The sequence below is a fragment of the Protopterus annectens genome, chromosome 7.part0, assembly GCF_019279795.1.
Source record: "Protopterus annectens isolate FY-2018-M chromosome 7.part0, PAN1.0, whole genome shotgun sequence".
Lineage (NCBI taxonomy): Eukaryota > Metazoa > Chordata > Ceratodontiformes > Protopteridae > Protopterus > Protopterus annectens.
In genome coordinates, this window is record NC_056739.1 from 1278008059 (window position 1) to 1278033552 (window position 25494).

The 25494-nt window shown below is 37.3% G+C and overlaps 1 protein-coding gene across 1 annotated transcript in view; it reads right to left on the reverse strand.

Annotated features, from left to right (window-relative positions):
- The window catches only part of IL16 (interleukin 16), a 769621-nt gene that overhangs the window by 58669 nt on the left and 685458 nt on the right, over nucleotides 1-25494 (reverse strand). Inside the window, exon 20 of the mRNA XM_044077894.1 lies at nucleotides 8740-8989. Within this exon, the coding sequence (XP_043933829.1) occupies nucleotides 8740-8989 (250 nt within the window). The remainder of the gene's footprint in view (nucleotides 1-8739; nucleotides 8990-25494) is intronic.

Below are 25494 nucleotides of genomic sequence, written 5' to 3' on the forward strand. Positions count from 1 at the left end.
TCTCAGCAGACAAGACATGTAAGCTCCATTAAACTGACGTGGGATAATACCCAAGATAAAATCAGTGATGTCTGAAAGAGATTACTGGTGTGTCATTTGACATAATTGAATACATCTGCCCCCATCTAATTGATGGTAACACTGTAGGTGCTAATAAAGGTCAATGTAAGGCATTTGACACTTTGTTTCAGTATGATTGTGTTTCATTTTATCAGTGTAAAACTGTCTGTACTGCCTGCTTTCTTGTTCCTTTAGTAAGAATTTAAAAAGCTGAAATCATAGTGACATATTTTATTGTAAACCTGTAAATATCCTGGATTAGAGGCATATTTCAGTTTAATAAACTGCTTTAGATACACAGAAAACAATATAACGGATGCTTCTTTTAATTGTTAATATGTAGAGTGAATTATTTTGGTCTATATCAACTGTTCTTAGTCCTTATTCCAGGGGAAGTAGGGCAATGTATGTGCTCGAGTTTCGTAAAGAATTATAACAGCTGATGAATGGATTGGAGTCTCAAAATGTGTCAGTGTTCTAAACTGGTAAATCCAGTGTACACATTTTCTTTTAATTGATTCCATTTTATTTTATTTATATCAGCCATTTTATTATGTATAATCTGTTTATACACCTTGCCTCTTTCTGTCTCTCAGTTGTAAGTTCTGTTTTGTTAGGATGTTTAATTTATTTGTTCAGACTATTTCCTTTTATTTCAATATAATGATATATAATGTACAATTATATCTATCATCTGTGTATTATTCTGTATAAAATACGAGCCATCTTTGTACCGTTTCGGATTTTCACTCTGAAGCTCCACAAGAATGTACTCTTCGAACTGGATGTTCCCACTTAACAAATGTGCATAAATAAATGCTATAAAGAATATGAAAAAGAACTATGAGACATCTCATGATCATGTTTGCAGCAAGTATATGTATGCCAGTGTAGCACCTGCATGTGCCAAATGACAACATCCACATCTGATAGCTGTGTGCAAATACCTCTGAATCCATGATGAGACTGCCTCTGAGGATGAAGACCTGACCAGGGCATAGTATGAGTATACGACTTTAAATGTGAAGGCCTAACCAGACAGAGTTTGCATATCATCATCATCCCTATCCACTGTTACCATGGCTGTGTCTAGCACAGCTCTGAAGCATCCATGTCTGTAGCAGATTTAGCAAGGAGAGACTTCTGTTTAGCTCTGTATTCAGCAAATACACTGATGTGACATCTGTCCTTATCTGCATGATTGTTTTATACCTTAGGGAAGACCAAATGTGCACTCTATCATGCAGACATTTGTGTGGTACCGAGCAGGCTGCTATCATTCTATGTGGCAGTATATGTGTGTGTGTGTGTGTATCTATCTATATATATATATATATATATATATATATATATATATATATAGATATATATATATAGATATATAGATATATAGATATATACTGTGTACATGTGTGTATATATATATATATATATATATATATATATATATATATATATATATACTGCGTGTGTGTGTGTGTTTCTGTGTGTATATATATATATATATATATATATATATATATATATATATATATATATACATAAACACACACACAATCTCACACACATACAGTATTCATAATCTCAGCCTAAGCTCCACAGCAGGGTTGTGATGGTGAAAAAAAAGAGTACATTCAGACAGCAGTTGCAGGACCTACTAGATAAAGCAGGACAACATGAATTGGTGTTGATAATGGGTGACTTAAATGCACATATCTGGACAGACAGAACAGGATACGGGGACTGTTTGGGTCCACATGGGTGAGGCAACAGGAATAAAGAAGGAGAGGCCATTCTAGACTTCTGTCTAGCAAATGGCTTAATAGTAGCCAACACATTGTTCAGAAATAGAGACAGTCACAAGATCACATACAAGGGTAGCCAACATGCAACTAGGTAGACTTCCTTCTAGTAAGGATAAGGCACTGGGGTAGAATCATTGATTGCAAAATCATCCCCAGTGAAACAGCCCACAGCATAAACCACTGGTTGCAACAGTCAGCTGCAAGCAGTGGTCAGGGAAGGTTCTAAAATCAACAAAGACCAGGCTGAAGACCTGGAAGTTGACTGGAGAGAATATACAACACTTCAAGGAATTACTCAGGGGTCTAGCACCCCAAGAAGAGGAGGAAATAGGTGGAGTTGAAGAATGGCAGTGCCTCAAAAGAGCATGTGTGAGGACTAAAGAACAGATATGTGGCCAAGTCAGGTATGGAAATAAGGTACATAAGGAAAGCTGGTGGTGGAATGCAGAAGTGTAGGAAGTTATCAAAAGAAAGATGGAGTGCAGGAAAAAGTGGGAGATAGAAAAGACTGACCAGGCTAGGAAGGAATACTGGTTGGCTAACAAAGAAGCTAAGAAATGAGTTGCAATAGCAAAGAATGCGGCATCGGTGGCACTCTACTAACTTCTGGAAAGTGACTCAGTAGGTAGCACGAAGAAACTACATCAGGTTGCAAGGCAAAGACAGAAAGATAAAGAAGATAGTCAGACACCCTTCATAAGGGATGCCAGCAAAAATCTGTTCACCAGTCCACAAGACATCAAAGACAGATGGAAGGAGAATGAAGAAAAAGCTGTACTGCCCCAGAAACAGCCTACAATGAGAGGAGAGGAAGAGCCTACCCTAGAAGAAGTAAGAATAGTGCTTAAGTAAAATGAACACATGGAAAGCAGCAGGCTCAGATGAGGTCACAGCAGATATGATAAAGATGCTGGGTGAGATAGGAGAGAAATGGCTCCTGAGGATACTCATAGCTGTGTGGAGAGAGAGGCATATCCCAGATGACTGGAGAATAAACATACTCATGCCACTGTAAAAGAACAAAGGGGACATCCACAACTGTGGGCAGTGCAGAGGCATCAAACTCCTATCTCATTGTATGAAAGTTCTGGACAGGGTGACTGATAAATGGATACGCAGAGTAGTAAAATGTAAGAATGGAGTTGAGGAATGTGGATTCAGATCAGGATGCAGCACAATGTTTGTAGTGAGAGAGATAGTTGAGAAGAAGCTAGAGATGAGAAAAGAGTCCAACCGGGCATTCCTAGGCTTGCAGAAAGCATATGGCAAGGTCCCAAGAAAGCTGATCTGGCCAATACTGCGGTGTTTCAAAGTCCCAGAAAAATTGGTAGAATTAGTGCGGGCTATGTACTAGGACCTAGTGACTCAAGTACGAACAGTGTTCTGCCTCAGAGCGGGGTTCCCAGTGGGAGTGGGAGTGGGTGTATACCAGGGTTCAGCTCTGAGCCCACTGCTGTTCATACTGGTGATGGACTACATTAGCAAACGGGCTAGAGGGGACACATCAAAAAAGTTGCTGTATGCAGATGATGTGGCATTACAGGCAGACTCTGAGCAAGAACTCTAGCAAAGTATAGAGCAGTGGAATGCAAAACTGAAGGCACTTGACATGAAACTGAGCACAGATAAGACATTGATAATGGCAGGAAATTGGAGAAATCAGAGGAAGCTGAGAACTGAGATAAAAGGGAAGATAGTGAAACAGGTAAATAGCTTCAAGTATTTTGGAGGGGTGGTTGAGGAGAAGGGAAGTCTGAATGAAGAGGTCAAAGCTGGAATCCGAGGGGCTGCAGCCAACTGGCATAGAGTGTCAGGTGTAGTCTATGCCAGAAGAATGCCAAAGAAGCTGAAAAGTAAAGTGTAAAAGACAGTGGTGTGACCAGTACTACTGTATGGTACAAAAACCAGGGCAGTAAAGGCAAAGCAGATGAAGAAGCCAGAGGTGATTGAAATGAAGTGCCTGAGAAGGGTGGTAGGATGCACTCTGTGGGACAGCTTAAGAAATAGGGACACAAGAGCAGAAGCCAAAGTAGCTCCAATTGCAGAAAAGATGAAAGAGAATAGATTATGGTGGTTTGGGCACATGTGTAGAAAAGCAGAAGACAATCTGGTGAAGAAGATTTAGGATAGACAGGAAGAAGATAAGAGGAAACAAGGACATCTAGCAAAGAGGTGGATGGATTGTGTGAAAGATGATCTGCGACAGTCAGGCATGAGTGATGAAGAAGGCAGGAGTGTGGCATTGAGTTAAGACAGATGGCAACAGTTAACACGATTCCCTGGCCCCCATGTAGAAAATGGGAAAAAGGGGGCTAATGATGATGATGATGATTAGCACACTTCCTTGCAGTGGCTTAATGGAGCTCACCATTTGTGTGTGTATATTTGTTTCTGTACTGTCAACTAATCTGTATATTTTCCATGACTGTAGCTAACATGCACTGTGTTCATTGGTGATGAACTGATGAACTGCTATGTATCTTTGTTGAAACCCAAAAACTGCTCACAGGAACATTAAAGAACTCAATACTTTATCAAGCCTCACAGTGGATTTCACTATACAGCTTTATCAAGTGTTAAATAATTCAATTAAAGCCACTTAGAATTTATATAAAACAAGTTCATGACATCACTTCCTGATACCTTGTAGCCTCAGTACCAGTTTAATACTAAACATTCCATTTAAACGTGGATATTTTTCAGCTCTAAACATGTTTATCCAATCATATTTAGCCTCTTCTGTTTTTAACTGTATATATATATATATATATATATATATATATATATATATATATATATATATATATATACATCTGTGTATTCTATTGTGGCCCAGGTAGTATCTGAAAAAGGTTCATGTACCAGCCCACCTACCCAGTTAGCAGTCAATAAATCAATCAGTGAATAAACAAATAAACATGGAAGGGAAATAACAGGATATGCAAGCATATGTATATCACCCTTACATAACTCAAAGATGTGTAGCTGTAGAAGGTGTGTGCATGTGGGAGGGTCTACATCACTGGTTGCCATTAAACATAGGAGGTCTAATCTGTGAGCTAACCTTAGACCTGGATGTATAGGCTTCACTTCCAGAGTTTGGAGAGGGTATTGCAACAGGGGCATAATGTATGAAAAGGGTAGAAATATGCATCTGCATTAAACCCATATTATACTATACTTCTGGACAGTTCCCACACTAGGGGATGGAACACCATCTCCTCAAAATAGAGGGTGAATTTACTGAGGTTCCATCCCTCTACATGCCTGCAGGCATTTTGAACTCAACTTTCATTTGGCATAGCATGTGACATCATCCATCCTCCTTGTACAGCACTTGATGTCTTCCATGGCCACCAAGTACAATGACATCAGCAAACACCTCCACCCACCTCCAATCCCAGTGTTTCCTTTTTCCAACCTTACACATAAGTAGTCCTCTGTTAAGGTAAAAAACACACAGGGCAACTTCATTTTCCTTCTCAGTAAAATTTTCTTTGTGTTTTCATTTTGTTATGGCATTGTATGTGAAAAATAAATGTGCAATATATCACTACAAATATCCATGGCTCAGCAAAGACCAATATGAAATGTTGCCAAGTTTCTGCACTTTACAATAATGGGCTGTATCTTCAAACATTGGCAAGGGAGCTGGCAATAGCTAAAGCAATGTCGACAACTCTGCAGTCCAGTGGCATTCCATTAATGCAGTGCAATGTAAGTTTGATGTTCTTTTCTTAAAATGATATGTAACTATAGATTCAGGCATGTGCATTGTGTGACTCTTTGACTCCCCATTAAACAGTAAATAAATATTAGTAGCCATTTCATCAACAGATGTGCTGTGCATGGCCAGATATGTCCTCTGCCAGGAGATGTATGTATATTAGTAAGTAGAATAATAATTGCTGTGTTATTACCATGCATGCTTACATGAATGAATGCTGGAAGTACCTATAAACTTACTATCCCAGAAGTAAGAATATAGGGTATATCACATAGAATATGCCAGTCGTATACCACTGTGTGCCATGCATCAATGCTACTATAATTTGCCTTTGTATGGATGTACAGACAGATGTCATCAGTGCAACACATGCATGTGAACTGCATAGTAGTCGCCACAGCCCTATACAGCATGGCATACTTGTTCACAGTAACATGCATATGTCACTAAGTATGAAACAGAGATGTAGTCACAAGTGTTCACACGAGTGCTGCTTTACTAAACTGTAAAGTATAACACGTCTGTAGCAATGGAAATTAATAACAGACATATGTAGGTAATCTACAGTACATATAATGCAATGGATATAATCTACTGTTCACCGCAAACCATATTGTATGCAATGCTGAACTATAATCTTTGCAAACAGTTATGCTGCCTGAAGCATAGCTTACATCACATATAGCCTAGTCTTACACATCTAGATGCTATTAGAGTTGCAGCATCATCTGGTGTGGTGACTGTAGAAGAAAACTTTCAACAGTGGATCATCTCTAACAGTAAGTGAACAACCCATTTGCTGTCCTGACCCAAGTGTTACAAAAACAAGAGCAGCACTGTAAAAGAGCCCAGATAACAGAAGTACAGAAAATGTTATTAGATTATGTGGCTTTCCCCACTGCCCAACCACCAATATCTTCTCTTATCTTACAGATTAAGGTGTTGCTTCTTACATAGGCTTAACAGCACAAAACATTACATCATGAGAATCAGTCTTGCCATCTGTTTGGTTCCATTTTTGACTAATCATCACCTGACTGTCACTACAATCTCTACTCTGATCATTAGGGGTATTATCTTCCAAGGTATCTAGGTCAACCCATGTTTTCTTTTCTTGTCCAAGGGAACAATATCTAATGCATTCTACCCTCTTTCTCAATTCATCACCTCCATTCCCACTACCACTTCAGCGGACGTGAATTGTTGGAGTTCTAATAAGCCAGTGCCTACAATGAGAAGGAGACTTACACTGGAACCATTCAGCTTCACAGAGGACTGTACATCCATATGATGTGCAGGGACTAGAATCAGCCACTGATCCTGCATGCTCATGGCTCCTCTAGGAAGAGCCTGACATGCTTATGTTACTTCCTGAAAGGACCAACTCTAGCCTTGCCAGAATAACTTAAAGGATTGCAAGATATATTTTTATTTATTTATTTATTTTTTAATTTATTTATTTGTTAACCTGGCAAGCCCCCTGGGCAAACTGTCCTTTTTCAGGAGAGACCCACAAGCAATTATGCTGGTAAATAACTTGTTTAAAGTGAAAGTGAGAAAATGAATGTGAAATGAATCAAACCTTGTACAATGGGCACAGAAAGCAACTCTTTAACAGCTCAGAGCCACAGCTGTCTATGCTAAATAGAGGCCAATCTAATTTGAGCTCCAACCTGGTGCCATTTCCAGACTGCCTCTACAACAGTTGCCAACTTCTGCATGTCTCAAAGACTCAGTCTTCCACACATTTTAACAACTTCTCCTGTAAATTAAGCCCTTTAAATTCAACCACTTCCTACAGGATCCAGATCTTAGTTCTGTGAGACCACAGTTTACACAATAAATGTCTAAGCCAATTATTATTACTAATTTTTCACTCCTCTCGTTGTACATTTTCCATATTGATGTACAGACATACAACCACCAATGTTAACCAGCTAGCTGTTTGAACAACGTTTCTAGAAATGGTATTGTTGACTTCCATTTCATCAGCCAGGCCAGGAATCTACAGTGTCATGATGCAATTATGTCATGCTATGAAACTCGTGATCCAGCCATCCCTTTCACATGGCTATTTCTTCATCAAAACTATTTATTTAAACTTCATGGTGTTCCATCACATTTAGCAGCAGCTCAAACTTCTAGCTCCATCATATCTTGGAAAACTCCAGAAAGCACACCTTTCAGATCAGAGAGATCCATATCTCTGAACTGCTCAGATTTTTGCAGAATGTCCAGGTTTTTACTCATATTTTAGGCTGTTCCTCATAAAATTTGTGATTTTCTGGCAAATTAGTGGGAACTGAAGTCACTGAATAATGACAGACATTTGAGTTTCAGACTCCACATCCTTCAAAAATGCATGCTAACACAACACCTTTTGTTCTAAGTTTATAAGAGCAGTATTAATAATTTGTTCCTATTTTTGTACCTTTGTCCCCTTATTACTTTTTTATTTTGTCCAGACTGTTTATGCTAAGAGGTTGAGCAGTATGGCCAGATCTGCAGCAGTACACTGTACCACTGCAATTACTGCACCAAGTTGCTCTTCAGATTTCAAAGTGTCTCCATTTAAGTCTCATACAAAAGCCCAGGTTAATTTAAATTACTTTCTAGACAGCCAATCACTGCCCACTCACTGAAAATGTGAAAGTAAGAACATTAATATATTCTGGGCCATACAACTGCACGATTAAGCCACCACCTGTTTCACAGTCTGAACAGTGCCACCATACCTAAATAAAACTTTAATTTGATTTTTTTATTCTGATGGTGCATTCACTCTCTCACTGTTTTGCTACTGCTGGGTTTGTAAAGTTGTTCATTTGGTACTTCAAGTAACATTTGAAATAACCCAAAACATATGAAAGAAAACAGCAGATCAATCTAAGTTTATGATGGGACTATATATCTATATTAAAGTTTCTGAAACCAGACATATATCTTAATGACATGACAGTAAACAGAAAAAGATAAGAAATTCTGAAAATAAGACAGTTGTTGGAAAAAGTGTTGTTAGTATTACTGCATTTAGAATGAACGCATTTTTCCAAAACTGATATTTAAAGTCTGTCTAATGTCTTACATGCAGTATTAGCAGTTATTTGAAAAAATGTAGACAAGAGAATCTCCTCATGGTTAACTTACATGATGAAATGAGGTCTTCTGTCCCTCCTATGGAAGCTGATGTATCTGCAGTTATGTCACTTTGCTCAGACTCTTTAACTTTCCGTATGACAATAACTGCCTGCTTTGGTATTTTGGCTTGACGAATGACATTTAAAGCATCACCGTGTGTCATCCCTTTCAAAGACTGTCCATTAACTGATAATACTTCATCTCCTTTTTCAATGGTTCCTTCCTGAAATGCTAAACCATGTGGAAAAACTTTGTGGACCTAACAGACAAAATTATAACATATTATGTTCAGTTTAGAAAACAGAAGTTAGTCTGATTAGTTCAGCTTTATTTAATGATTTAACCATAAACAACACACTAAAAATAAAATAAAAACAAACCACTAGCTACAGATCCAAGAAAAGTTTATGCTCTCTAGTGCCGAGCTCGGTCAAAGACCTTCAAGGAGTGATTTACTTTTGAACTACTTTTACATTTCAAATTTTACAAATCTTATTATACTTCTAAACCCTACTACTGAAAATTACTAAATTAAAAGGCATAAACTACATAGAAGGGTAACAGTTGAATGATGGATGGTTTGTGAATATAATGTAGTTCTTATGTTACATGGGAGCAGGACAGTGCATGAATAGCTGTTTCAGAAGATCAGTCCAACAGTGTATGAAAATAAAAAACTGTACTTTTCTGTCAGCCATGGTTATGCTACATAGGTGAAACTGCCCTTTCTTCAAAAAACAGTGACCATTTTCAGGTTGACGTTTAAGGGGCAAATCCCTCTGTAAGTGGGAGTGTAGGTTACTTACCTTCCAAACATAACCAATTCTACAATTTTGTCTGAATAATATTTCATATTGCTTGCTTCATGTAAATGGCTCTCATACTGTTGTATTCTGCATTCTTATTCTAGACTCCTGATATATACATGCGCCTTAAAAATGTGAGGGACACTGTGTTACTAATGCTGTACCTTTGAAGCAGCAATACAGCTTAGAGCTATAATATATTCGTATAGTTTGTCTGCTGGAGGCTTATTTAACTCTACTTGCACAATTCAAGGTGAATGAGAAAGGATTCGGTGATGTAATCTGCTCTCTGTCCAACAGGAAAGAAACATAGAGTAATATGTTTTCTAGAGATCTTTAGTTCTTATTATTCACCTGAATCCAAATATGCAGAATCGGATATATTTTTAAAATCCATTCCTATGTTAGAAATATCTCACAATCACATGATGCTGTTGCTGCATCCATCCATGATCCATCTATCTGTTCTCTAAACTACTTATGCTGCAGGCTATCATGGTGGAAGCCAGCTGAGCAGAGCAGGGCAGAACAGAACAGACAGTCTCATTCTTGAGGGTCCTAGGGAATTTCTAGGATCTGTACAGAGATATTATCTACTTTGAAAATCCTGTGTCTGATCTAGGACCTCTTTCCAGTGGACTTTAGCTTGTATTCCTCTCATGGAATGTACCAAGATGATCTCGGCTACCTACATCTCATCTTAGAGGGCTAGCATTTCTACAGATAATTTGTTCTGAATTGTTAGTTTCCTTACTCTATTATAACAAGCGAGCAAGCAATTCTATAAAGGAGCCGCATTTATACTGCTTGGGATTTTGATAACAGTATTTCAGTTACTACTCAAAACTCTTGACCAAAAGTGAGGTTAGGGACACAGACTGACCTGCAAACTGTAGATTTCATCACATAACTTAGCTTTCATGTTACCACCACAATTCAGTACAATGTCTGCACTACGATGGCTGCTGCACTCATGCACGGATCAGTTTCATGATCTCCTCTACCCTCTCACATGAACAAGACTAAGATACTTAAACTCCTCCATTTTATATAGCTGCTTATGTTTTTTGTAAAGAGAACCATGACGTTTGATTTAGAGGTGCTAAGTTTCATTTCAACAGCTTGACATTCTGCTGTAATGCATCCAGTGAACACAGGAGCTCATTGTCATTTGAGACAGAGGATAGCATCATCTGCTAATAAATGATTTAACCAGCATATCCCTATCTAGATATTCTTAAAATCTTGCTTGTACCTTTATATTTTGTTCATGAAAAGCATGAACAAAAGAGAAGACAAGGCACACCCTTGGTGGAGACTTATGGCAACACTGACCACATTCAGCTTAATGTCAAGAATTCAAATACAACTCTTATTCTGCAAATTGGGAGTTCATATTGTCATTTCCCATGTGACATTTTAGAGTTCATGGTCATTTGATTCTCTGGGGCCACACAATACAATTAGACTATATTAGCAAATAAACTCCTCTGGCTCCAGTATTCATGCAAGATAAGATCTCCTCAGCTCATGATATTGTTAGAAATAAATGGGTGCCTCTATGCATTCATTTTCTGGATGTTCGATCAGAATGGCATTTTCTAAAACTTAATGCCAACTCTAATATCCCTGAGATCCATCAGTTCACAATGTTCAGATCGTTACATCAATGGCAACTCCCCCCCTGAGACATTTCGGGAATGGGGGGGGCTTGCCTCAGCTAGTTGCTGTCACTGTAATCTCCCAAATGATTATATTCCCATGATCTGGTCATGCCCCATTATAAAAAAAGATGTGGTAGTTTATTATAGAGGCCTGTCTTTGGGAAAAAAGACACCCCCCACCAGAGTATACTTGGCCCAGACTCTGGCTTTTGGGATCAACTCCCCTAATTATTCACTCTCCTTATTGCAGGAAATGTGGATAAGATTAATCTGCTATTCTTTTATAGGATTCCTATTTAAGAACTTTCATTATGCATTATTCTACTTCCTATCTGCTTAATATAGATAAAAATGAATGGAACTCACAGTGAGTTGTAGTCATATTTACACTGACTTCTAATAAAAGAAAACATGTTAACTAATAAGTAATGGATATGTACCATGTTTCTATCTTGTACCTGTTAGTTTTCCAGCTAAGTAAAACTCTGGTAGTATTTATTCATGTTAGTTAAGACAGTTAATTATAATCAAATAATAGTTGATGTACAGAGATATATGATGGGGTTGGAATATATGCAAATGTTTAAATCTACTGTTCTGAAAGATGGTCTTTTAAAGGTTAAACATAACCATAGTTACTGATGACATTTTTGCAAACTGAAATCATCAAAGACTTTTCTTATTAGCATAGTATTGTTCTTACACTGTTATTTGTTTGGAGATGTTATTGATGTAAGAAACAAAGTTTGTTTTAAAATGTAAAGAAATGATCTACTGCTCTAATGCTAAGATAGAATACATGTTACTCCTCTTGAATCGCAGGCTTATCAGACATGCCTTTTCTAGCACTCTTGTGTAGGCTTTGCCAACTCTAGTGTGATGCCCCAGCACTGGCCCAGTAATCAAGCAGCCTCAATCCTCACCACTAGCAACAGTGGGCAATGTACACATTAGGAGGATGCCAAGTATACAAACAGTGAAGTGCAATTTCCCTTAAGAGCACACAAAGACTACAGTCAGTGTAGGGCTGGTTTCTCCCTCTTTCTCCAGATCCCCAATAAGACTCCACACTGGCACAGCTATAAGGTTGAGATCTCAGCTGAGTGGCCAAACCAAGATCTTCAGCAACCTCTCTGTCCACCCAGTGCTTCATGTCCTTGCCCAATTAGCTGACACACACACACTTTGAGGTTTTATTTACACACACACACACACACACACACACACACACACACACACACACACACACACACACACACACATACATGTGCACGCCTGGGAAAGGCTGGCACAGGTTTACTAGCTATGCCCCCTTCTGCCCAGACTATAAGGTAGTTTCCACCATCACCAGCCACTACTTATCAACTACTTTAAGGCCCTTAAAAAAGGGTGTCTAATTCTACTGTGTAATGCTACTATTAATCCAAATGGTCGTTTGACCAAGGGGAAGGCTATTAGGAGTGGCCTGCACAGTATCACAAAATAGATATGCAAGTACTTTAAGAGCTTAAATATGTCTCACAAATATCAGCCACAAAGATAGATTTAAATATATTTAATAATAAATAATAAAAGAACAAGAAAATACTCAGTAAATCACCACAGTAACTTCAGAGTTCAAAATCACAGGAAATATTTAAAACAACATTGCAGGACGGTCTTAAATAAATACAGAAAACATCTAAACTAATCTTTAATATATTCCTTACTCAATCTAAAAGAAATTACTGTACCCTAGTTAACTTACTTTACAGCAAGGCAAGTGCAGATGCTGTGAGTGGCTGTTTTCAGGTCAAAGACAAAATGCAAAATGCACAGTCACTCTCTGAGAGAGTTCTTAAATTAATATCAAATATTACTGTTGGGATACTTGCAGCATGACATCATTTTTTGTCATCTGACTTCAGTTCCCAGGCTCAACAACTATTGCTAGAAACTGCTAGCATTTAGCATCGCCCTGTGAAAATACATAGCCTTCAGATGTTTGCAACTGCTGGAAGACATAAAACAATAAAACACTTACAAGGCAGTGCAGAAGTATCCCTAGTTTTAGACATCCTGTCTTCTTGCTGCATTGAAACCATCTCTTTTATTATGTGGTTATAAAACTATTTAATTTCAACTATCTTCCTGAAGTTTTTCAAGTTAACCTTTTATGTTCCAGTTTCCACTGTAAAAATATATACATTTACACAGCTAAAATAGTGTATACACATTTCTGTTCTCTTCCAGTAGGTTACACTGTGGATACATCATTAAGCTCAGTGCTTTATACACAATTCTGTACCAGCAAGTTGATATACACATAACATACAGTTCTAATACATTTGTAACACAGGCATATGAATCATGTTGGCATTCACAAATGACATAGGTTTATAGGTGTTTACTAGGCTAACGACCCCAAGGGCCTTTTTAAGCCTAGCCATGTGTCCCATATCTCTGACAAGTTCTGATACCCTTGATAAGTGTAAGCATGGGCCTGGGAGATGAACCATTTACAGGTTACCTGTGTCCATTAGAGACATAGGCGCCAAACCAAGGATGAATATCCGATTTCCAATCCAATTTTCCAAGTTGCACTTGAATTAGGTTAGGGAGGAACTCTGCTTCATGTGGATAGGGAGCCTGTTCCATAGACTGTGTAGTGTCTGGGATACATACTTATCTCTCCAGCAGGTCCTATATATATTACAGGCTAAGTTTAAGTCTTTAGAATGGGTAATTCTGGTGCTGTTTGTTTTGTGGATATGCAAGATGTTCATCAGAGTGGGGTCTGACAATGTCCTGTATGCCAGACATAGATCTCCCCTCAAAAGCCTGTAGGAGACAGAATACAGGGATAGGGCCTTGAGGCGGTATGCATAGGACATATTACTTACACCATGTATTCTTTTAGTGAGGAGTCTCTGTGAACATTCCAGTTGTCGGATATGCCTGGTTAAGTACATACCAAAGGGGGCATTGTACTCAATGATAGTTCTGATGAATGCCGAATACAGTGGAACAATGACTTCCTTGGACTTAGATGCCATACTTTTGTTTATAAGTTGCGCAACATGGAATGATTTTCTCACTACTGTATACATGTGATGATCAAAGGCTAGATTACTATATATGCATGTCCTTAAGTCCCTGACTACTGGGTCAACTCTAAGGGGTGTGTTGTCAGTATGATAGTTACCAGGGATTGATGACTTCCCAAAGGATACTATTATGCATTTCTTGGCATTTAGTTTTAGTCCATGACTCTGACACAAGTTGTTTGTCTGTGTCAGCCCCTCCTGGAGAACATTTGTGTCAGTGTGAGATTCAATGACAGCTCCTAATTTGCAATCATCTGCAGATTTAGTCAGCCAGAAATCAATGACATTGGCCTTGATTTCTGAGAAGTAAATGCCAAAAAGGAGCGGTCCAAGTACTGATCCCCGAGGAACTCCACTTGTGACTGGCCTCTTTGTAGAGGTGGACTCCCCAATTCTAACTTCCTGGGTCCTGTCTGTGAGCCAGTTGGCTATCCACCAGGTGACATATGGGTGTGTACCTAACCTCTTGAGTTTGTCAACAATGCCCGAGTGGGGTATTGTGTCAAATGCATTGGCCAGGTCAAGGTAGGCAATGTGAACGATTTTGCCCTCATCCATTCTTTTGTTGACCTTCTCAAAGAAGTCTACCAGGTTGAGTAGACACAATCTACCCTTGAGAAAACCAAATTGGGCTGGGTCCAGTGTCTGGAGCTTTACTATATCTCTGTTGATCATCTCCATGACAATCTTTTAATAATTATTTACAAAATTCCAAACAGCTGTGCTGGCAATATTTCCTTTTATGACACCTAGCATGAGGACAATGCTGATTTAAAACCAATGAGTGATTTGGGAGACCATTACAAGTTGGAAGTCAGGAAGCATCACAATGGCCATTTAAGATGGTTTTATTTGAAGTAGTTCTTCCATTACCCTATTAAAAAAAGTGTGTGCGCGGCTTGTGTGTGTGAGAGCATGCCCATGTATGTATGTGTGTGTGTGTGTGTGTGTGTGTGTGTGTGTGTGTGTGTGTGTGTGTGTGTGTGTGTCTGTGTGTTGGGAGGGGTGCTCTTCCAGATTAGCTGAGTAAGCAAGCTTTTAATAAGACTGGCTCTTACTACTATCTAGAACTTCTAATGTTGATACAAATTATGTCCTTCAGTTCTGGCATCTTCCAGAACACACATTTGGGTAAAGTTGGGTTTGTATCAGGAATGCATGTTTAGGCAGTCTTTCTGTAGTCAAAAAAGTAAAGAGTTATGATCGGTTGATATGTGTCCTCAAGTTGAAGACCAAGATGTCCTACTTTGTCTCCTGGCCCTTTAAGTCAGATTTTCTCGAAAGGATACATTTCCTCAGGGATTTATTTTACAGTCAGACAGTATGTGTAATGTTTGGATGTTTTCCAGATTTGAAAGAAAAAAGATATGGATGCAGTCTAGCTCTGGACTTTTCTTGTTATATTTGGGACCTTTGGCTGCCTAGATATGTTCCTGTTCTGATAGTGTAGATATTTAAGTCAGTTCAGAAGAGTATAACTTGTCCCTTTGTTCAGATGATGAGTTGCACTTAGGCACATAGCCTAAAATCTTACTGCGTGCCACAAGTAAATTATTGAAAACTTTGCATTATGTGCTGATAATGAGATCAAAAGCAATGTAGACGTTTCTTCTTTTAATTTTATCCAACATCAGTATTATTAGCAAGCTATGCATTGTCATTGCATTTGTTGTATTTGAGAATTTACTTATACTAATTTACTGCTGTAAATTGCTTATTAAAAAGAGTAAAGGGGAAACAACATTTGTTACCTGGGTAGGCCCACTACATATATAATCCCTTTTTGGAGGTAACCCAAGAGCAGTGTCTGGTTAAATGACTTGCTCAGAGTCACACAATAGGCAAATACTGTCTGTGGGAATCATAATCGGAACTAGGGTAGGGGCTAAGTCTAGCAACATGTACTGTTAAACTTCTGTGCCAAGCTGCCAGTCAGTGTGATCTCTATTCAAACATGATGCGTCAATGCAATTTCTACAAGAACTGTAGAGAAGGAAAAGGTGTGTAGTCTATTTTCTCAGACTGTAAGAGAAAAGTTTGATAATCTGTCTGTGTATCATCTGGAAGTCAGTGGATATTTTTAAAGTGTATTGGATTTTATACTTAAATGGTCTTTTCTACATGTTTACTTGACTTCCTCTTGAATAAATTGCCTTTATTTATAATGGTTTATGGTTGATGTCTTATTTAATGGTTTATAAAATACGACAGACTGGTTTCCAAGCTATGTACCATTGCTGCAGTTCAAGAACATGTTACTGCTATTAATAATAATAATAATAATAATAATAATAATAATAATAATAATAATAATACCAATACTTGCTTGTATCCTAAAATTGTTGTCAATCACTATAGAAGTGTTAATACATTGTCCACTAACCTTGATCATCAAATTTTATCCACTAGTAAAGAAGTTAACAATTCAACACCTAATGAAACTGGAACAAAAGGGACCCAATCAACATTTAGTGACACAAACGTTACATCAGCTTGTAGTAAGTTCTCTAGTGGTGACATCCCTGATGTAAATATTTGCTGTGATCATGTTGTAAAAATGGTAGACCGTGGTTTCCTCAGGATAATTCAGTCACTCTTACTGAGTTTACCCTACCTAATAAGTTAAGTAATACAGGAAATGAAGTTTAAATTTTCAGTGACTCAGTTCTAGAGCCAATGGCTGCTAGACTCCATGGTTTGGATAACAACACTTCCACAATATCAGCCCTAGCAGGCTTGAGGCTGACTGATATACCTACTGTTCTACTAAGAATGATATTGGGAAAATTTAAATATGATGAACTTGTTCTTATTGCAGGAACTAATGATTGCAGACGCACCCCTCTTAACCATATGAAAAATGCTATCCTAGATACAATACAGTGTCTAGAAAGTTTAAATATGGAGTATGTTCTTAGTGAAATCATAACATTGACCTTGTGGACTGAATAATTATTTACTAAATCACATAACTTTAATAATTATTTAAGACAGTTAATACTTGCCTATAACATCAAGCTTATTACTTACTAGGAAGAATGTATTTGTGATCAGAGAATGTTTGTTAGGGATGGGTTGCATCTCATTCTGTATGGTACGACTTACATTGCAAGTAAAATTATGGAAAAAATTGTTTTTATACAGCAAAACACTAAGCCAGATAAAAGTGGCAGTGTGATAGAACTAAAAAAATGTTTACTATGCAAAGCAAGAAGACTGATAAATTTTGAACACAAACAGAAAGAAAAACCCCCAAAGCATTACTGGTGCAGGAATAACTAGTCCAAAATCACGAAATAACCTAATCCAGAACACAGCCGTAAGTTCAAAACTACATAAACAATATACAACCATAAATTCAAACAAATTTATTATCAGTTGGTAAGCACTTTTGCTAGTATAACTAGCTTTATCAGACCATAATAATGCATTACAATCAGTTTTATGTAAGTGACAGGTTCCAACCTATCAATCCATTGTGCATCTACAGTCTCTCAGCAACTAATAAAACAACCGGGGAGTCTACTTAAAAATACACACACTAAATCAATGTTAATGCCGTAACCTCCTGGCTTTCAGTGCTGGTTTTAAAGAAACATGCTCATTCAGACCAGATCCAGTGTTAGCCCTTAACTTTAAAATCCATCGTAGCTCTACCCTTTCCATTTAGTTCACTAAATCTCCCAAATGTTCACCTAAATTTACATTCTCAATTATTAGAAACTTAAAATTGTGTCCTTCCCCTTACTGCATCATATGTTTTGCTATAGCACTAGATGCAATATTTCTCTGTTCACAGTATAAATTATCCCCGATATGCTCACATAATCTCAGATTGCTTTTTCCAGCATAAAACCCAATATATCGTGTACAGTAAGCTAAATACACTAGGTGTTTACTATTACAATCACCCTTAGATAAAAAGCGAAAGCTTCTATATAAATCAGAGTGATTAAATACTCCAGTCTCATCTATATGTTCACAGAAGTTACACCTTTTGCATCTTAAAGAATACCTCTCATGTGTCCAGATTTTTGCAGATTGTGCATATTTTTGTCTCATATTTTTTGTCTGTTCCTCACAAAATTTGTGGTTTTCTAGATTTTTGTGTGGAATAAGTGAGGACTGTAGTCATTATATAATGACAAGGCACTTGAGTTTCAGACTTCATATTCTTCAGAAATTGCACGGTAACACAAGACCTTGAATTCTATCAACCTTCTAAGTTCATAAGAGCAATATTTAAAATGTATCCCAATTTTTGGGACTTTGTCTCCCTATTATTTGGCTTTGTCCAAAGTTTTTGTGCCTAGAGATTGAGAGGTATATCTTAAAGTGCCATATGTCTCATCCCCTACTTGATTTGGAATGGATCTAGTTTGATAACACAACATCCATTTCAAAGATTTTTTTTATTTCTATAATGGAATCAGGGGCGAGCACCTACTGCTTGTGCTATCTACTCATCTGTTTGTAAAACTGGCCAGTGTCTAATGATATCATTTAGTGATCTTATATCACTAGTATATGTGATTGGGATGCTCAAAGTATAGCCTCAATCATATGTCAGCTCATTATCCGGACAAGGTGATGAAAAATAAGGTTTAGCTCCGTGTTCCTAAGCCTATTTGCAGAAGACATCTCCTCATACATCTCCTTCTCCTTTTATCCCCTACTCATTAGAGCTGTTCACAATTTGTTTAATCCTCGATTAAAATCACTGTCTAAAGCATGGAGTCTAAATACTCTGATTGTCTTTTGACAACATTTTGAAAAATGTGCAGGGCGCATGCTATTTCTATGAACATACGACACCTATAACATTCTTTATGAAAGAGCCGAGTATTAAAACCATTGTCAGGTTGTCTAATGATCTCTACATCCGAATACTTAGGATAAAGTGGTGAATAGGTCATCAAGAACTTAAGAAAAGTAGGTGTTTCTTGCAAATATTCAAAAAAAACTGCATAAATCATGGGCAGTATGTGTCCACAAAAGGAACTCGTACTCAACAAACTGGCGATAAAAATTGACATATTATTTAAACTCTCTGCCTGAAACATGAAATCACATTCCCATTGGGCCATTAACATACTGGCATAGTACTGGTACAAGAAGTGCCCATAGCTACCCCTAATGTCTATAAATAGTAAGTGCCATCAAAGGTGAATGTATTGCATTCCAAGATAGTCTTTAAAAAGAGCCGTATCAAATCAAATTATGAATAAGAAATTACGTAACCATATTGATCCCCTCATTTTTCAGTATAACGGTGAACAGGGATTGTACAGTAGATATAAAAAGTCTGCACAACCCTGTTAAAATGCCAGTTTTTTTGTGATATAAAAATGAGACCACAATAAATCATTTCAAAACTTTTCCCAACTTTAATGTGACCTATAACCTCTACAATTCAATTGAAAAACAAACAAATGTGTGGGGCAAAAATATATAAAAAAAAAAGTACAATAAGCTGGTTGCATAAGTGTGCACACCCTTAAACTAATACTTTGTTGTAGCACCTTTTGATTTAATTGCAGCATTTAGTCAGCATGGCACATCTTGACTTGGCAATATTTGCCCACTCTTCCTTGCAAAAGTGCTCTAAATCTGTCAGATTGCGAGGGCATCTCTTGCGCACAGCCCTCTTCAGGTCACCCCACATATTTTCTATTGGATTTAGGTCTGGGCTGTGGCTGGGCCATTCCAAAACTTTAATTTTCTTCTGGTGAAGCCATTCATTTGTTGATCTGGATGTATGCTTGGGGTCATTGTCATGTTGAAAGGTGAAATTCCTTTTCAACTTCAGCTTTCTAGCAAATGTCTGAAGGTTTTGGGCTAAAGTGACTAGTATTTGGAACTGTTCATAATTCCCTCCACCTTAACTAAAGCCCCAGTTCCAGCTGAAGAAAAACAACCCCAAAGCATGATACTGCCACCATCATGCTTCACCGTGCAGATGGTGTTCTTTTGGTGATGCAAAGTGTTGTTTTTGCACCAAACATACCTTTTGGAATTGTGGCCAAAAAGTTCAATCTTGGTCTCATCAGACCATAACACATTTTCCCACATGCTTTTGGGAGACGTGATGTATTGTTTTTCAAATTTTAGCCAGGTACTTCGGATTTCTAGACTTTGTACTGATGATGCCTGTTTCAATCAAGAGCGTCTCCAACTTGAGAAGAATCTACAAGACAGAGGCTATAAAGTTCAAGATCTCAGAATGAAATCTAACCGTAATGAAATAAGGGAAGGGAAAGGTAAACCATTCTATAAAAGTAAGGAACCCTTCAGCAAATATGTCAGCAGCACAAAAGAGAGGAACAACACTTTAAATTGTGCACTTACATACAGCACAGATAACCGAGATCTGTGATATTATCCAGAGGTTTTGGCCGATACTTATGGAAGATGATAAAATAAAGCACATAGTAGGTGAGCATCCAAGGTTCACTTTTAAAAATAAGAAAAATATTAAAAGACTGCTCTGTAATAAAGATGGATTTAGCTCCAACAATATCTCGGACAGGAAAGGGACTTTCAAATGTACAAGATGCAAAGCTTGCCCGCTCATTGATCGTAGCAACACATTTACACATCCTAAATCAAAGAAAAACTATGCATTTAAAGTACATGCAGACAGTAATAGTCGACACTTAGTCTATCTCTTGATGTGCTGCCATTGTGTAGTTTTTTACATTGGCAAGACTGATCAGAGCTTGAAAGACAGAATACTTTATCATCTTAGGGATATTCGCAACTTAGATCTTAAGAATGCACTTGCCATACATATTTCTACACAACCTACACATAGATTTATTTTTAAAGTGGTTCAATGTGTACCCTATACTGTTAGGGAGGGAAATATTACCAACCATACTGAGCTTTGTGAAACTGGATTGTGAACCCGAGGGCTGATCAGCCACCTGGGCTGAATAGCATAGTACCACTTAAGCCAATCCTTAAGAATAGGAGAGTATCCATTGGTGCAAGCTAAGAGGCTGGTCCTTAGGAAACCAGTCATTTGTTAATTTCCTAACTGGATAATGGGTAGGTGTGTTTCTTATCCTAGCCCTCATTGGCTAGTTCTCACTTTTACTCTAGGAGGAGAGCAGGAAGAAATCATGATCTGATGAAGGCTCATTGCCGAAAGCACTTATCTGTTGTTATAGCTCTCCATGCTAAAGTTTGACTGTGGCTGTTTTTACTGTCATTGTTTCTATTAAAAGTTTGTTTTAAATAGTTTTTAAAAAAGTTCTTCAGAAGAGTGCAACTAAAGCCGTGGAGGTTCACCAAGGATTGCTTTCCACAAAAAGTTCAACCTTGGTCTCATCAGACCATAACACATTTTCTCACATGCTTTTGGGAGACTTGATTATTGTTTTTGCAAATTTTAGCCAGGTCTGGATGTTTTTCTGTTTAAGAAAAGGCTTCTGCCTTGTAACCCTGCCTCATAGCCCAGACATATGGAGAATATGGGAGATTGTTGTCACACGTAGTACACAACCAGTACTTGCCAGAAATTCCTGCAGCTCCTTCAGTGTTGCTGTAGGTCTCTTGGTGGCCTCCCTGACCAGTTTTCATCTTATCCTTTCATCAATTTTGGAGGGAAGTCCAGTTCTTTGCAACGTCACTGTTGTCCCATATTTTCTCCTCTTTTTGATGACTGTCTTCACTGTGTTCCATGATATATCCAATGCTGTGGAAATTATTTTGTACCCTTCTCCTGACTGATGCCTTTCAACAATGAGATCCCTTTGATGCTTTGTAAGCTCTTTACGAACCATGGCTTTTGCTGTAGCAGGCAACTGAGTGTCAGGAAAATCCTAGTTGGACAGCTGAACTTTATTTGGGGTTAATCAGAATCTCTTTAATTGATGGCAGGTGTGTACCCAGGATGACTGAATGTTGTAATTATATCAAAAGGTGCTTCAACAAAGTATTAGTTTAAGGGTGTTCACACTTTTGCAACCAGCTTATTGCACATTTTTTTATTTTTTATATTTTTTTCCCCTAACAGATTTGTTTGTTTGTCAATTGAATTGTACAGGTTATGGGTAACATTAAAGGGGAAAAGTTTTGAAATGATTTATTGTGGTTTAATTTTTTTATATCACAAAAACCTGGCATTTTAACGGGTGTGTAAAACTTTTTATATATGTCTCCATTAAACTGTGTGGGGGAACAAGAACCTCACTAATAAATTTAAAGAAATCTTCTAAGAAGCGTTGAAAGCCAGCAGGTTATGGCATCAACATCAAGATTTAGTGTGTGTATTTTTAAGTAGACTCCCCTGTTGTTTTATTAGTTATTGAGAGACCATAGATGCACAGTGGATTGATAGGTTGGTTTGTTTTGTAATTGATGATGTCACGTATATAAAGTTATTTGATTGTAATGCATTATTATGATCTGATGAAGCCAGTTATACTAACGAAAACACTTACAACTGATAATAAATTTGTTGGATTTTATGGGAGTGTAGTGTTTATTTTATCTAGTTTTGAATTTACAGTTGCATTTTGGAGCAGGTTATTTCCTGTTTTTCATTGAGCTTACTGGCCTAATAACTGAAGACAGTTTTCAAATTATTGCTATCACTGAATAATGGAACTCAACTTATTTCCAGTTAAAATATTTCACCAAATATGAATGCCTGAGGGAAAATTTTAATGGTGGAGGTATGACTTTATGGGTCCTCAAAAGTTTACCTTCATGTCTTCTAGAAATTTTAATGCTTTATGAAATGATTGTTTCTAAAGTCTTGAGTCCTAATGATACTAATAGCCTTTCTTTAGTTTTAATCTATCATCTTCCAAGTCTGTCTAATATAGAGCATTGAGATTACTTGCCTTTAATTACCCTGGGATTAAGTGGAACTCCATTTCAACTATCCCATGTTTAAGAAAGAATTTATTAACATTATTTCTTTTTATGGACTGACACAATTGGTTACCAGTAATACACAAGGTAATATTTTAAATCAGTTGTGTTTAGTACCCCAGATAATACACAGGATTTAAGAGTGACATGTCTATTGGGTTGTTATGACCATAATATAATTATGTTGCAGAGGGAACTAAATATAAGCAGTTGTAAGTCAGGATCTTAGTTCTTCTATTCCTATTACACTTCAGAAAACTGTCTCACTTCATTCTCATCTTTTTTCCGATTCCATTATTAGGAATGCCTTCTCCAAATTTAAGAAAATGTCATCAATGGGTCCAGATAAGGTATCTAGTGCATCTTTACTAGAGGTGAAACAGGTTCTTATACCTAATTTATGATTTATTTTTAATACATTACTGATTCATGGCATTGTACCTTATAATTGGAAGCTATTTTACATTACCCCATACAGAAAAAGAACAGGAAATATATCATTACTAATTATAAGCCCATATGTTTAACATCTCTGTCACTAAGTGCTTTGAAAGATGTTTACTAGAATTAATACATAACTCGGGCTTCATATTAACAGTTAAGGATATTGACCAGTGTGGTTTCATAAAGCAAAGATCTATTATGAGTAAATTAGTATGCTTTTATGATCAAATACCAATGGGCTTGGATATGGGTTTGTTCCAGGCTTGATCTTTTTGGACCTTGCCAAAGCCTATGTCTGCCATTCCATTCACAAACACTTACTTGAATCTAACAGTAATTATTATATTATTCGATGGATCATGAACTGGTTAACTTACAGACAGCAGTGCTAAGATATGTAAAGTACATTCAGATTGTCTGCCTGTAACATCTGGTATTCTCCAAGGATCGGTTTTGGGCCCAATGCTGTATAACCTTGTTTTTTTCCCCCTAGTATTCCAAGGAACACCACATTTTGGGTCCATAAACATGACAATGATTGTAAAATTGGTTTTATAATACAAAATAAATCTGATGCCAATTATCTTAAGGCATATCTGTGCCTGACTTGTAAGTGGGCACAAGATACTGTAGCATTGATAAGTGCAAAATTATGTACTTCCCAAATACAATTCAAAAATTTCCCATCTATTTGTCAAGCATATTACTAAAACTGGCCAAGGACAATAAAGATCTTGGCATTACTATTGCATATGATTTATCTTTTAACTATCATGTCAGGCTATCAGTTTTTTTAGCGATTATAGATATGGGTTATTTGTTAAGAATCTTTCAACTAGAGATGAGAAATGCTTGGATATGGTGTATATAACTTGCATCAGTGTAATATAAAATTTGTGTCAAAAGTAGGATGTCCTTGTACTCGGAATTCATATGTTACAGTTAAAATCACCAAACTGTGGAATAAAATCCTGATGTGGAAAAGGAAATCTAAAAATCTACAGATTTTTAAATCAAACTTAGCCACTTGGGCCAGTAACAAAGCCTTTCAACAACTTCTTGAGGAATCAGTGTTAAAAAACACACATGAGACACCAGTTTCCGAATGGCAGTAAAATACACAAAACTATAAAAACCAAACTGCTAGAAGCACAAACAGAAGGAGCCGCTCAGTTAAAATTAGCTTAATAAATTTAATTCACTGCTTTCGTCAACAGATGTCATCAGAAATTATTTCAATTGTAAAAATCACTGTTTAAATACAAAATATATAATTACTCAACCAATTTAAACAAAATGATTAAACAATTAAACATGTATACAATTAGTTTAACCCTTTGATGTTAAAACAGTTATTTGATGAGGGTCTATATGATGCTATCGAATGGACTAAATAGAAAATGCTATTTAGTCGATACGATACTGTCGAAATGACAAAATAGCGAAGTCGCGGAACATCGAATTTTTTCCCAGGGAAAGAATTCAATGTTCTGCAGCTTTGATATTCTCAGTCTTCGATGTTTCAGGTTCGATGTTATAACATTCGAAGTTTTTACACTTAGATGTTATGACATAGACCCGTCTCCATTGGTACTGATATCAAAAAAACACAAGTCCTCTTCTGTTGGTTCCTCCTCTGAACTGAGAGTTAAGGTTCCAAAGCTCTCAGAAAAGACTTCTGTTTCCTTGGCACCAACTGCTCCAGCACCATTGGCACTGGCTTCTTTAGTTTCCTGGTTGGTGCCGACATCTCCTACTGCACCACAACAGGTCTTACCCCCACCATCGGTGTCAAAAAATTGATGCTATATATGCACCCAGGACAAAGTATTCCCCTTCTGTTGACCCCTTCTTGGGTCAACTGCCTAGTCCTTTAATAGG